This window comes from Neoarius graeffei, chromosome 20, assembly GCF_027579695.1.
Source record: "Neoarius graeffei isolate fNeoGra1 chromosome 20, fNeoGra1.pri, whole genome shotgun sequence".
Classification (NCBI taxonomy): Eukaryota; Metazoa; Chordata; class Actinopteri; order Siluriformes; family Ariidae; genus Neoarius; species Neoarius graeffei.
The window spans coordinates 61,650,321-61,665,804 of NC_083588.1; the positions used below are offsets into that span (position 1 = coordinate 61,650,321).

General features: G+C 42.7%; 1 protein-coding gene across 2 annotated transcripts in view; it reads left to right on the plus strand.

Annotated features, from left to right (window-relative positions):
- csnk1da (casein kinase 1, delta a) overlaps nt 1-15,484 on the plus strand; it is a 59,773-nt gene that overhangs the window by 19,770 nt on the left and 24,519 nt on the right. For both annotated transcript variants that reach the window (XM_060902136.1, XM_060902137.1), the window contains exon 2: nt 11,323-11,433. In XM_060902136.1, the coding sequence (XP_060758119.1) occupies nt 11,323-11,433 (111 nt within the window). The remainder of the gene's footprint in view (nt 1-11,322; nt 11,434-15,484) is intronic.

The window sequence follows — 15,484 nt, forward strand, 5'->3', positions numbered from 1 at the left end:
ACTAATATGAAATAAACTGAAGTTGTTTTGCGCTGTCATTTTTGTAATTATATCTCGCTGTGCCTGAGATGGTGAGCGACATGTTGAACTGTGAAACTTTTTGTTTTGGTGTCGTAATCAGGCTGGGCGATGTGATGTAACAATATCACAAGATTAGTATTGCAAAACACTTTTTTTTCTGAAATATAGTGGATGTTAAGGGTTTTTATATGGCTTTTACAATTTTAAAACAGATTGAACTTTATTTTTTTCGTACCTTATCCTTAGTGCTCAAATGTTTACAAACACTTATAAAAGAATTTTGTCACATCACAATGTTTGAAAATGTTTATATAAAACAATTTTTTTTTAATCTAGACACCATTTTTACAACTTTGTTGGGAAATTGTTGAGCCTGCTGTTTATACCGCAGTACGTTGAACGTATTGTGTATCGCGATACAGTATCTGTGCCTCGTCGTTCTCCGCTAGTCATTTTGCTGAGTGCTAATGCAGAGCTGTTTTTGCCATTTTATTAAAGGTATATCAATTTTCATAATAAACATTTCAGATAAAATTTTTAACTTCCCTGAGGGAACCCTCCCAAAGGGATCAATAAAGTTCTATCTAATCTAAAAGAATTCCACTCCGTCATGCCGCAGGTGGTTGATGCGCTCTTCCTGATCATCAGAGGAAGACGTTGGGTCTCGCTCAGAGCGTGAACGTTCTCGGAGAGCCGGTGTGTTTCGTAACAGGAACGTGTCTGAACATGTCCTCGGGTTTATCAGCTTCCTCGTCGGAGAGATTCGACCTGCTGAATGTGTCTCTGCACATCGACATTCCACTGACGTGCTGCTTCGTTTTTATCTTCTGCTGTCATGAAAATTACAACGAAGGAAATCATAACTTGGTTGACAGAGAGCCTTGTTTTACAAAATTGAGATTTTATGATTAAAGGTGCAGTAAGTAAGCTTTTTCAAGACACCCCCCCCCCCCCCCCCCCCCAAAAAAAAAAAAAAAAAAAACCCGAATATTGGGTCTCGAACTGTTATGTCGGTTGGTTTGACCCCCTCATTCCTGAATCAACAGTGGCCATCAAACCACAAACGAACATTCCGGACCGGAAGTCAGTTTTTCTCAGACACTAGTACTGAAGTCATGGTTTCAACTTCTTCAGGATCCTCCAGATTATTTGTACAAGTAAGAAATTAGAAAAGAAAATAATCTGTTCCGGTTTTATAGCTGGGATAAAAAAAAAAAAACCTGTGAATAATTTCTTCTGAAGGGTTCATGTGCAGCCATAGAGGTCATTTTGTTGTCTTGTCCCATGGATTTGCCCCATATCTACCCCATCAAGCAGTGAAAAGTACCCCTATAGAGATCTTGCAGTCACGTGACCGGAAAGTACACAGCCGCCATCTTGTCGGTAAAAAACACCGCTGAATACTGCTGCACTCGTGTACAGAATGGATCAATTTCAACTGACGGACTACACGGCTCATTTTTCTAATGAACAGATAACTAGATATATGTCTAAAATAAACGATCTACAGATTAGTGACCCTTATGGCTTACCGGACGGAGTTTTCACGACCGTGTCAGTGGATGTTGAACTGCCAGCGGAATACCCAGACGTGTATAATTACCTCATTAACTTTCCCTCGCTGTTCAGTGGTGAAGCACTGCGTGCTTATAAATCTCTGGACAGTTATCTTTACAGAAATTCAGGATTTGTCAGCGACTCAGATGTGGCATCTTGTAAACAAGAAAATAACACTCCTCATTGGACGGGTAAGTCACTTAAGTATCGAGTACTAACACTATATCAGTATCTAGTATAGCACTGACCAGCCGATTATATAATAGAATAAGGTAATTCCAGCTGTAATTCCAAATCGTCTGTCTTGTTTACCATGGATCTGGCGTTGGAGAGGTAGAGGCTTAGCAGTGGAGATTTGAGTGGCTGTTTTCTGAGCTTAGTCAACAGGCCGGCTCTGCAGCCTTGCTTTTGCTTCGGCTCCCGGCGCCGCCTCCTTCGCTTTGCTTCCGATAACAATCCACGGAGACCCCGCTGGTCTCGCTATCTCGTCCGGAATGTTGTGCATGCGATGGAAATCGCTACAAACCGTCATTTTCTGCTGGAAACCATAAGTCCATACGGTTGTAGTGGATATTGAAGTCCGGTACAGACGAACAACACGCAAAAATACACACAAAAAACATAAAAATCGTGCACAGGTAGGGAGAGCTTGTAGCCGCAGCCGTTGTAGTAGAATTGTATATAGTAGGGTTTTCCAGAAGAAAAGGTAGAAGTAGAACCAGAAGTAGAAGGCGGAAATATGGCGTTTGACCGACAAGATGGCGTCTGTCACAATCTGGATTGGCTGTGACGTCACATGCAAGTGCTCCATTGACCCCATAGGACTTAAAGGGCACGTCTTGGGTAAATTCAGGAGCAAGATCAATGTAATTCTCTTATTTTATATTAAACTTCGGTCAAATATGTCACATTTTGTGCAATTTTTTTACCTTGCGCAATACCAGAAAAATTCAGTTGAAATCAAGCCATTTGAGGCGAATTGGTCCACCTCTGAAAAAACTTGGCGTTTGGATTTCCCGGGAAACATTAATTTTCGTGACGTCGCGTGCGGGACGCCTCCCTCTGAATCCTACGTCAGCGCTGGTTTGTTTATGAGAAAACGACCTGGTGGTTTTCTGCAAATTTCTTCAACGTTATCACGTAATTATTAAAATGGTTAACAGATGTATCGTAGGAGGGTGTAGCAACACCAATCATGATGGGATTAGTACTCATCATTTTCCAAAAGACCGGACAATGAGAGAGAAATGGGAGCGCTTCGTGCGAGGCACCCGGAAAAACTGGCAACATGCAACAGACCACAGCATCATATGCGGGGCTCGCTTCATAAAGCCCGACGACTTTGAGAACTATTTGCAGTGGGAAATGGGCTTCGCGAGGCAACTTGATCTGAAAAAAGACGCAGTTCCATCTGTCAGAATGCCCAAAGCCACACCGTCTCCATCTGTGTCAGCGTCACCAAAGGAGCCAGCCGCGTTCATCTCCCCTGACAGAAGGCGAAGTGCCGCGTCCACTGAGGCCCTCGAAGCCGAGGACCAAGCAGAGCCGAGAAAAAGACCAAGAAAATCGGCAGCTCACAAGTTGACTGTTGCCAGGGTAAGAAATCAGAGAGACTGCACTCTAAATCAGGTGTTCCTGTGTTTGTGTGGTACACGGATAATGTTATTTATTCAAACGCACAAAAGTCAACAACACGAAAGCGCTGGGCGATAATACACTTATCAGCCCCAATTCTGACATTTCATTATGTTCATTCAAAGGTGAATTAACGTTGCGCTCAGGTGACAATTCCATATTTCAGTGCAAAATCGCTAGCTGCTAAACTTGGTCTACACAGACTGTGCATTGAATCCACGCAGGGTCTCTCAGCCTGCTGGCGGATCCGCACGTGATGTCACAAATCTGGATCAATCTGGCTCCAGACTCCCTTGGGATTTTTCCAGACTCGTTTTATTTTATTTTTTTTTCTGCTGTAGACAGACGGCCTTGTGCAAAATTACCTTTCTGGATGAGTGTGTAAAGGGACATACTTTCATATAAAAACAACACTAAATTGGTCCAGAATATAATAATAATTTCAACTTATATAGCGCCTTTCAAGAAACCCAAGGACGCTTTACAATTAGACAAAGAAAAAAAAAAAATTAAAAAAAAAAATAAATGAATAAATAATAAAAAATAAGTCCACCAAGTAGGGGTCAGGATGTAATTCCAGTGGTGTAACAGCCACAGTCCCACCAAAAGGCGCATGAAAACGAGTCCCACATCTCCAGCACAGCTGCCATGACGCTGTCAGCCACATCGCTCAAACACCACGCCGTGGATCCACACAGCGAGCAGAGAAGCTCCGCCACGCAGAGCGCTGGTGTGTCCCAAACCGCCTGCACAGCCGCCGCGACGCCACCGAGCAACATCGCGCCAAGCATTAAAGCGCAGAGTGCTGGACAACCATGAATGTTAAATGAGCAGCGAGCTCACTGCAGTCCACAGCTGGGAGCGCAGGCACAGCGAACCAAGGCCTAGAGGGAACCAACGCCCAAAACTGGGTCCGGAGCTACACCACAACTGGCGGACAAAACACTCAAACATCAAACTACACACACACACAGAGAAAAAGAATAAATAAAATGAAAATTGAAAAAGAAATAAAATAAAAAGCTCTGGTGAGAAGCGGCAGCCAGAATGCACACGACGTACTCTCAACTGGAAACCAAAAAAAAAAAAAAAGCACTTTAAGTAGAGTTTCTAAAACTTCTTGGATAGGATCTGGGATCCAATCCCACCCAGCCTCACTGTGACTGATTTGCAGACAGCTTTATAGTCGTTTCTAAGCGATCTTTATTGTTTGTGTGTTTCCCGTCTTCAGGCGATGGTGTGTGTGTGTGTGTGTGTGTGTGTTGGGTTGGAGCCTTTGGCTCCCGTTCTGCCCCTGAAGTAAAGGAGTGGCCCTTTTTTTTAAATAAACCCAAACTGTCGATGATTAACATCCGTGACAGTCCTGTCAGTGTATATTAGTCATTTAATCCGTTTCCTGCTTTCACATTTCCATCCCACGATTTCCATGAAACATCATAAAACCGTATACGAGTTACGATTACGTAATAACACATCGTGAATGGTTTGAATAAATGGTTGTCAGCTTCAGTACATCCACATGGCTCACCTTAGGTGGCCGATTTGGGCTGGGAAACATGTTGGAGTCCTGTTGAAACTCTTCAGCGCCGTCCTCATGTAAAGCAGTTTGTTCGTCACCCTTCGCTTTCTAGTGGACCGTTAGTCACTCGCCACTAGTGTACATTCCAGGTTTTTGTCGGAGATCCCTCCTTTATGTTTAAGTTATTCTACGAAATCGATTCGTACGTGAGCTGAAAGCAGACGAGGTGCGTAGCACCAAGATTGAGTGGAATAACTGTATTTAATCCACATTTACTGGATTTTTTTTGTATTTAATCCACATTTACTGGATTTTTTTTTTTTTAAAAGCAAATTCGGTAGATAAAAACTTTTATACAAAACGTCCAAAATAATTTCTGCTTAGAATGAAAACAAACCAGTGACATGGCAGGAGTAATTTGTGAAAAATGCTATAATTAATTCTTGGAAACTAAAGAAGGATGCATTCTTACCATCAAATACTTTTTATTCCCTTTTTTTTTTGTGTGTATTTTCGAGTAATTTCTTTTTTTCTTTCCATCCTCGGTTGCAACAACACATTCCTCCATTTTGTTTTTCTCTGCTTGCGGTATACGAGCTGGTATCCTAGTAGCCAATCAGAGCATGCGATCGCTCATATCCAGTGAATGTGGATAGAATACATTTATAATTCAGTGTTGAGTTGCCACAAAGTTGAGATTACTTGAACTTGTGACCCGCCCACTCCGCCTCACCCGTCATAAAGGTGATTTCCATGCATCATTGCTACAAGCTGCCGCATTCCACAGTCTCTAGTTGCCACCTTGCTGTTGGTACTCGTTGTGTAACTGCTGCTTATTTGCGGCGGTGTTTCCTCATTACGGGGTGTTTCTGATTCTGAAAAGATCATCTGTCATGCCCAAGAGCTCATTAATCCATCTAGTGAAAAGCTTCTCTACGCCTTGGCTGATGAGGTCCAGTGCAGCGATTTTGCAAAAGTGTTAAACATTCTTGATGGCGACAGATCCTTTATAGCCAGAAGTCATCGGCCATCTAGCGTCCGTTTTACTCACAGTATCACCAGTAACGAGTATCAGGTGACTTGACGTCACTTGCTGAACTCGGGGTTGAGGAGACCGTCCCGATGTTCTCTCTGCTAATCACAAACCACGGGATTTCTGGAATTAATTCACACTTGTCTCGACGATACCCATCTTGCTAAACTTTCCCCAAGAACTTCCTCGTAAAGGTGTGTGTTCAGAGCATGACGAATCCCAAAATTGGTTGCCCAGACATGTTGGTCATCAGGAAGTTCAGAAAAACATCCATAATTGATCCAGTAAAGATGAGTTTGTAGATGAGGAATAAATACATAAGGCATGCAGGCGAAATACCAAACCTGGAACGAACTAAACACTTCTTTACTCTTCCAGATGATGGAAAGAACTGACGTAGCTGCAGCAACCTTTTCAGTTTCTCTTTTAGTCTTTTAAACTTAACAAGCTGCGTGTTAAAGATGGAAAAAAAGGAAAGGAAAATGCATGTCAGGAAGCACGACACTTTTATTTCAAACCTGTGATTCGTCATGGTGTTGATTCATTTTCTATACTGGAAGATCTGACCGTGGGTCTGTCCATGCTCGTACAGCAGATGCTGCAGACGTTTGATTGTTTTATATGGTGGTGATGATTAGTTCTATAAATGTTAAATTACAGAAGTCTTGAGTGTCGGTGCTTTGTAACAGTCAGAAAATTTGTAGCCAGGCCATGAGGTGACCCAAGATCTCATATCCTGATGACAATACGCATCACGGCACATTGCTGAAGTGTGAGAGGATTAAAACATTTTGGGACCAGCTCGCCATTGAGTTTCCTGTAACTGCACACCCCTGTTGTGTTGCATTTTATATTTATAGTAATGTGACCGCTAAAAATAAGTTGTGCAAAGGTTTATTTTCGTGTATGTCAAGTCAAGTTTATTTGTATAGCGCTTTTAACAATAAACATTGTCGCAAAGCAGCTTTACAGAATTTGAACGACTTAAAACATGAGCTAATTTTATCCCCAACGAGCAAGCCTGCGGCAACGGCAGCAAGGAAAAACTCCCCCAGACGACACGAGGAAGAAACCTCGAGAGGAACCAGACCCAAAAGGGAACCCATCCCCATCCGGGCAACAACAGACAACATGACTATAACATTAACAGTCCTAACAAAGTCAGCTTCGTTGATGCTATAAACCCCCCACTGACAGAAACCCGAGTGCAAAACCGTTCACGACAACCGCAGTCCCAAAGTCAGCAAGTCAACTGCAGTCCCCAGCCACAAAAGCACCACTGCAAGAGTCCAGAGCGTCCTCCAGGCGCGACCCCCAACTGTCCACATGGGGCCACCCTCCACAGGAGCGATGCGATGAGACCCCAACCGGGCACCAGGATGGATCAGGCAGGTCCGAGGAGCAGAAGAGGCCAGCATCTCGATCCCAGGACCGACATGTAACTCAGAGGGACAGATTTGGGGGAGGGGAGAAGAGAGAGAAAAGTTTGTTAGGTATGCCCAATGTCACCTGAATAGGAACAGTATACATATTGCACTGAGTACAAGCAGGGACTCCTGCAACTAACTATGACAGCATAACTAAAAGGGGAGAGCCAGAAGGTAACACAGGCATGAGGGAGCCCCGGGACATAAAGCAGCAGCCACTACACCGTCAACAAACTCGAGTGAGCAAGCGAGTGGGGGACTGATACCCCTTTTCCACCAAATCAGTTCCAGTGCTGGTTCACAACTCGTTCAACTTGTGAGCCAGCTGAGAACCAGTTTGCTTTTCCATAGCTCGCGGTGCTAAGAGAAGCCACGTCATTACGTCGCTGTATACGTCATTTACGTCGCTACGTTTGCATAAACCTTGGCACGAACATCGAAGCAAAAACAACACGGAAGCAGCAGCAGTAGCAACAACAATAATAAATAATGGATGACTTCGCGTTTGTACAGCTGCTGCTTCTCGTCGCTTAAAAATGGCGATCTTTCGCGGTCTTGTTATTGTTGTTGGTCTTAACAACTCCGCCCCCCCCCGCTGACGTAAGTGGTTCTTTCCTCTGGCCCAGCAGAGAGTTGGTGCTAGCCTGGAACCGGTTTTTCTGTCCCCAGAGCCAGTTCTTTGTCAGTGGAAACAGAAAACCCGGTTCCAAACTAAGCACTGGCCCCGAACCAGCCCTGGAACTGCTTTGGTGGAAAAGGGGCCTCACAGCATCCATTCATCCCAGTTTACCAAAACACTCTGTCTGAGGACCCTCCAGATCTACACCTTTACCTCATAAACACTATTAACAAAAGGCTTGGCTAAACAGGTATGTTTTCAGCCGAGACTTAAACACTGAGACTGTGTCTGATTCCCGAACACTACTTGGAAGGCTGTTCCATAACTGTGGGGCTTTGTAAGAAAAGGCTGTATGTGTGTAAGATTACAATATATCGTCTAACTGATGATGGTCTCATGCTTGAGTGATGTCTTGGCATGTGTCTGGCCTGTGACGGAGTGTGTGTGGTGGGGAGGAGGAGAAGAGGGCGGAGGCGGAGTCTGTGTTTGTGGTGTTCTACCTCTGACCCGGAATGATTGATGGTCGCAGAGCCTGGATTGACATCTGTGTAAAAGGGACGGTTGGCATGGCGGAACAGGGGTGGGACGTTTTTAACATTTTGATATTCTTCTTTCTGAAACCAGCACAAATTCACACATCTCCATCTACAGCATCTAATGTTCACACGCTTTTCTGCCTCAGATCGCATCTTATTTCTCTTCACTTTCTCCTCAGCATATTTCTTCACCGAGTGTTTAAGAGATCTCTGATCACGCTCAGTCAAGATTTCTCTCATGAAGTTGACGGTTCTCCAAAATCCTTCCAGGTGGTGTTAATGTGTCGGACAGCTCTTAATGCAGTTCCAGTCATTTCAGCAATCTCGAGTTATTTTCGGAATCAAACAGTACAGGTCCTTCATGTGACCACAGTAACATCTTTTCCACGATCGCGGGATACGTCTTCCGACATGGGTGTTTATGAAATGTGAATCTACTCACTGCATCATTTAGAATTAAAAGAATTGTTACTAGCTGAAACAATCACTGTGGTAATTATCCAATCAGAGACTCTTAACTGTTTGCTCATTGAAATCCAAATGGTGGCTATTTATCTTTTTGCCAGGCAGTGTAATGATCAGTGATGTAAAGGGAAGTTGGTTTGTTTTGAAAAGTAGACGGCCTTTCGATTTGATAAAATCGGTGAAATTTGGTTCCTTCTGAAATGTGGTCATTGTGATGTTTGTTTTCTGTAATATCTCACAAAATATCAGGCCGTTCTGTTCTGTGGCTGGGAAGTTATTTAATTTTAGGGGATTAAAGCAAACGTGCATGAAATCACTCGCTTTGCGCAGTCAAGCAGACAGAGGAAGTCCGTGTGTGTCTGCGCATGCACAGGTTTCCCTTTGAGCGTGCACTGACAGTTCCATCATTCTGTCGCTAAACGAACAGCTGATCACACCGAGGTGCTCGCTGAGCGTTGATATTTATTAGTTTGGTCCTGGTTTCCTTTCCTTCGTATATAACATAACGTCTTTTCTTCTCGCTTTCTTTCCGTTACTTTAGTCGGTCTTTCACGTTTCATTCGCACACTCACGCCCTCCATTTTTCTCTCCTGTTTCAAATTTATATCCCACAATGCCCTCTGTGAACGGGGAAAGCCCACCACGTGATGCATGACGTAGTATCTTGTATTGGGTCATGGTGAAGCAGGAAAAAATGGCAGAGAATTTAGGGCCATGTGGCTTTAATTCATTAATTGTTCTATTTAAAAAAATACTAATAAAATTGTGATTTGAATTCCGTAGCTTTCGGTCACTGAACAAAAAAAATTGGGTGTTGGGGAAAATTCTTTTTATGACCAACACTTGAACAATCTGAAAGGCAGTACAGCTTGAAGGACAGATAAGGAAGAAATAACACGCAGTAAACACGTTACACTGAAGAGGATGGTGAATCTGGGTCATTCTGATTCAACAAAGGGAAGTGAGTTTAGCGATTGCCTGGGAACCTGGTGGGGTCAGTGTCTCGACACGTCTTTAAAGACGAGTCTTTACCTTTTACCTACAAGCCGTCCTGTCAGCGTCAGGTAGAACACTTCGCTACGTTTTTACAGTACATATAGATCATGAGGTTTACGGGCAATACAGTAGTGTTATTTATTTTTATCATTTAATATACAATAAGTCTACAAAAGTGTATTTTTCACATTACATTTTTACTTAAACCCCAAAAAATCTATTTTTATAATTTCAAAGATTTAAGTATGAATTTTTAATTACATCAGCTGCTTTCGTTAGGCTTGGAATTAAAAAAAAAAAAAAAGTAACATCACGTTACTTCAAAAGCATATCATAATATCGACGTCGTGATCAGTTTTGTATCGCCCTAGCCCTAACCACAATATTGTTTTGTAACTATTTTTTATCTCATTATCTGTAGCCGCTTTATCCTGTTCTACAGGGTCGCAGGCAAGCTGGAGCCTATCCCAGCTGACTACGGGCGAAAGGCGGGGTACACCCTGGACAAGTCGCCAGGTCATCACAGGGCTGACACATAGACACAGACAACCATTCTCACTCACATTCACACCTACGCTCAATTTAGAGTCACCAGTTAACCTAACCTGCATGTCTTTGGACTGTGGGGGAAACCGGAGCACCCGGAGGAAACCCACGCGGACACGGGGAGAACATGCAAACTCCGCACAGAAAGGCCCTCGCCGGCCACGGGACTCGAACCCGGACCTTCTTGCTGTGAGGCGACAGCGCTAACCACTACACCACCGTGCCGCCCTTGTAACGATTTCATTTTATTTATTTTTTTCTTAAGAACTGGTAACTATTACAAACACTGAAGCAGGTGATTGTTTTTGTTCTAAATTCTTTAAATTGTATTTAAAAAAATCAGATTTTTTTTCTCCTTTTAAGTGTTCATTTTTGTAGACACAGGAACTTAAGATTTTGTAAAAATTTTATTTATTTATTTAAATAAATGCAGCACTGTTTCACAGGCAGTTTTGTAAAATATTAATCTGATATGTTGGTATTGTAGAAATTGTCTTGACGTAGAGCTGGGTGATACGACGATAAATCCTTTTCAGTTTAAAGTGTTTTTCTAAACATAAATTGGTTGTTTTAGTGGCAGCCCTGGCATGTTGCGCATCGTAAATGATTTCAAGTATCATATCGTCGTCTTAAAATACTGTGGGTTTTTTTTTTTTTTGTCTTGTCGTCCACACCTACTAGAGACCAAACTGACTTCATGAGACATGCGCTGTTTTGTTACACCACAGTGCTGTTTAATTCTCCATTTTGATTGGTTGAGGAATTTTCTAGAACTGTAGCTCGTACAGTCGTCCAGCTTTTGATGGTGTGGTGTAAGCAGAATAAAATGCTTTTTTTTTTTTTTTTTTTCCTCTTCAGCGCTTTTTATTGAAAAAATTATCAGCCCCTGTGGTCAAAATATCTTCACTGATTATTTTCCTGCAACAGCATGATCCGTATTGACTTCCTGTTTCCTCTCTACTTTTCAGGCACGGACATCACGGTCGGAGAAGAAGTCGCCATCAAGCTAGAATGCGTGAAGACGAAACATCCTCAGCTGCACATCGAGAGCAAAATCTACAAGATGATGCAAGGAGGAGGTGGGTTCCTGATTTCCCAGAATGCTTTGCTGGGAAACGCCAGTGTATGATGGTCGGTTCATCTCATTCTCTTTGATCACATCGCTTCTTGTTTATATAAAATCAATCTGTTCAAATGTAGAGCTGCATGAAGCCCCACCCACTGCTTTGTTGACAGTGTGTCTGTAACCTAGCAACGTGTGTGTAGGTTGTTTATCTTTGTATAGCTGTCTAAGCTCGGTCTTTATTAATAAGAGATCTGACAGACAGGTGAGAGAGATGTTGGTGTTACTGCAGGTGCCCTAACAATAGCTGCTTTTTAAAAAATTAGTGCTAAAAAAGGACTGTGTACACAGAGGCATCTTTTTATTTAATTTATTTCACATCCCGGGTCGCGGTTCTCTCACGGTTCTGCCTCCAGGTCCTCCACAAGAGTTACGCATAAATCTGTACCGTGAATATGAATGAGGTTCCTAAAGGCTATCTGTAGTTTGTTGGGTGCGAGGAACTACACACACTTCTATCTTGCTTCCTTTTTATCTGTTTTCTTTCTTTTCCATGTTCCCTCACTCTGTCCTTACTGGGTTTTTTTTTATATTTGTTCTTTTTCTTCTGTTTCTATTATTGTAATCGTTCTCTCTCTGCCTTTCTTCCTTTGTCTCTTTCCTTCATTTTAATCTTTTTCTCCCCTTCCTACCTTACTCTTTCTGGTTTAATCTCTTTCTCTCACTCCCCCATCTCTTTCCTTTGTTTTAATCCCTTCCTTCCTTCCTTCCTTCCTTCCTTCCTTCCTTCCTTCCTTCCTTCCTTCCTTCCTTCCTTCCTTCCTTCCTTCCTTATTTCCTGTTTAATCTCCATTTCCTTTGTTTTAAACTCCTTCCTTCCTCCCTCTTGTTCATTTGTTTTACTTCCTTCCTTCATTCCTTCCTTCCTTCCTTCCTGTTTAATCTCCATTTCCTTCCTTCCTTCCTTCCTTCCTTATTTCCTGTTTAATCTCCATTTCCTTTGTTTTAAACTCCTTCCTTCCTCCCTCTTGTTCATTTGTTTTAATTCCTTCCTTCCTTCCTTCCTTCCTTCCTTCCTTCCTTCCTTCCTTCCTTCCTTCCTTCCTTCCTTCCTGTTTAATCTCCATTTCCTTCCTTCCTGTTTAATCTCCATTTCCTTTGTTTTAAACTCCTTCCATCCTCCCTCTTGTTCATTTGTTTTAATTCCTTCCTTCCTTCCTTCCTTCCTTCCTTCCTTCCTTCCTTCCTCCCTGTTTAATCTCCATTTCCTTCCTTCCTTCCTTCCTTCCTTCCTTCCTTCCTTCCTTCCTTCCTTCGTTTTAATCTCTTCCTCTTTTTCCTCGCTTTCCCCTCCCTCCCCTCTATTCTTTTTTTCTCCTTTTGCAGATGTTTGTTGTATGGAAACTGAATGTGTGCAGTAGTTGTGTTTAGAGTAAACGTTACCATGACAACGAGAAGGTTGAGGGTACCAAATGACTATCGTTAGCGGTGCTTCTCTCAGGGAGTTGTCTTTGGTCAGAGTTTTCACTCTGTCATTCTGCTCTTAAAAAAAAAAACAACCACCACTCATCCCATTTTATAATGATTACTTTTCCAGTATAAATCTGAAACGCTCCTGTTTCTCTCTCGGAGGATGATTTTGCAGCTGCACTGTTGGGTGGCGCGTCATATGGATGTATGAGTTGATGCACTGTGGTGATGATGATGATATTTTTAATTATCAGTTGCTTCACTGTGGTGTGTCCTGTTCCTTCTGTTCTGTCCTCTTCTCTTCCTCTTTCATTCTCCTCTCCTGTCCCTCCCCCACACGGATCACGGGAATGGGTGAGTCCAGATGGGGTGTGAGAGTTGGGGGAGGAAGGGAGGAGCTCCTCCTCCACTGGGGTTCTCATATTCACTCCCATACATTTTAAATTAAAAAAACAACCCCCTTGGCTGTAGCTGTTAATTGTGATCGTTAACATTTACTCAGTTATCAGGTCTGAAGCTGTGACTGCAAATAAACGTAGTGAGTTATCTGGAACTGAGCTCACTATAAAATTACTGTAAAGTTCAGTAAACTACACGTGTTGGTGCTCTGTGGTGAACAATTCTCTTACAGCGGAGTCGACCCGATAAACACCACGCTGTTTCGTTTTCATAGGGTTGTTTTTTTTTTTATTAAATATTTATTTATTAGGGAAGATGTTCATGGCCTTGTTTCCAAGCTAAGGTGCATCAGAAAGCTGTTCTGTTGCTCTGAAGTCAGACTAGGGATGTTAACCGATGACAGTTTGACCGGTGGTTGGTTGAATCAATGTCAACCGGTTAAATTTTTTTTGGTTGTTGGTTAAAAAGAAAAAATCGTTTTGAAGCTGCTGATTTTGAAGCGGAGGACATGGAATTCTGTGTTGTAAAGGCTTGGGGCGTGCCATGCGGTGTAAGGACGACAGCTGACGAATCAAACACCCATTCAGTCATGTCCCGCCCTCCTGCCCCAGTTAAAGACAGCTAACAAATCAAACACCCATTCAGTCATGTCCCGCCCCAGTTGAACACAGCTGCACTCGGCGAAAGAAAAAAGTGTAGACAGGCTTTTTAGCTTACAAATTACTATTCTGGGTTTTTTTGTTTTTTTTTTTTTTAAATTATTAGAAGGCACATCGAGTCTTGGCCAGTGCATTCTGAAAGTATGTTTCAGTCTGTAGCCAACAATGTTATTGCAGATCATATCTCTCCACGCAAGCTAAAGGCGCAGATGCCGACTTTTTCACGGCTGAATCGTGCAGATCCGATTGCTTTCCTTTGAGCATACAGAGTTTACTCTGATGAAATTATTCAGACACTCCAACGCCCCCCCTAAAAAAAAAATCGGATCTTTGCATGATTCAGCCGTGAAAAAGGCGGCATCCGCTAAAAGGCGCGCCGTTTGCATCCCTGTTTAAACTCCTAGGTTAACCGACTTTAACCGGCTAATGAGGCTCGGTGGTCGGTCAAGATTTTTTTTTTAGTTTTCGCCATCCCTAAGTCAGACAGCAGGTTTTAAGGTTTGTCAGGTACAAAATGGATGAAAAAGAAACATTTCTTACAAGATACAAGAGAATTTATTTGGGTCAATCGTAAAACTGCGGAGATCACGTTTTTTCAAAGGGAACGAGACACAGCGTAGCGTGCGGTTACACAGAAACGGAGATGTGACGACGTTACACAAAGTGGATTTTTGTGTGTAACAGGATGGAGTGTTTTTATTCTGTTTTATACCAGGATTTCTGTTGCATCCTTTCATTTATTAATCTCACTGGCATTATAGCAGCAATAAACACTCCTTCTGTTACCAGCCTCTGTCTCTTCACCTCTCGTATTTCTCGCTCTCGCAACTACCGCCGTCCGTGAATGTTAAATAAATGTATCATAACAAATTACCATGTTAACGATTGCACAATTTAATAATGTGAAACACGACGTTTTAAAAATGTTTATTAAAATGTTTGATTATTCATTATGTGGATCATCTGCTGTACAAGACCCTGTGACTGACCCATTACTGTAGAAACGATAACGTATTAGAACAAGCACGTCATTATAAACCTGTCGCTCACGTTAAAGCCGGCGTTAATGTCCGAGGCATTCTGTTGTATAAAAATGTGATTTAACGCCGAGCTGCGCTTCACAGACGTCATTCTGAGGGCAAAAACTACCAGCTGTACCTCCTCTCATGAGGCTGCGGTTTTGCTCAGCACGAGGCTTTAATTTCCGAACGTCTTAATTCAGGATGAGGTTATTATACAGATGACGTTCTCGTGCCTCTGTGATCAAGCTCGTCTTTTTGGGAAGGAGGAATAAAGACATGAGACCTTTCTGAGACAAGCTTGTAGACACTTTGCGTGGGTTCTCCTCGGAGACGCTGATTTCCTGACTTCATTCATCAGCGTGTGGTTTCTGGAGAACAGGAAGCCTGAAGCAGACAGAGATGAGATAAATATATCCTTCTGAGCACGCTCAGAAAGGGCTGACCTGGAGGATGCACGAAGGAAAAAATTGCTGAGCGGTGAAGGCTCCATACTCTACAAGGCAAAGACCACATTTGG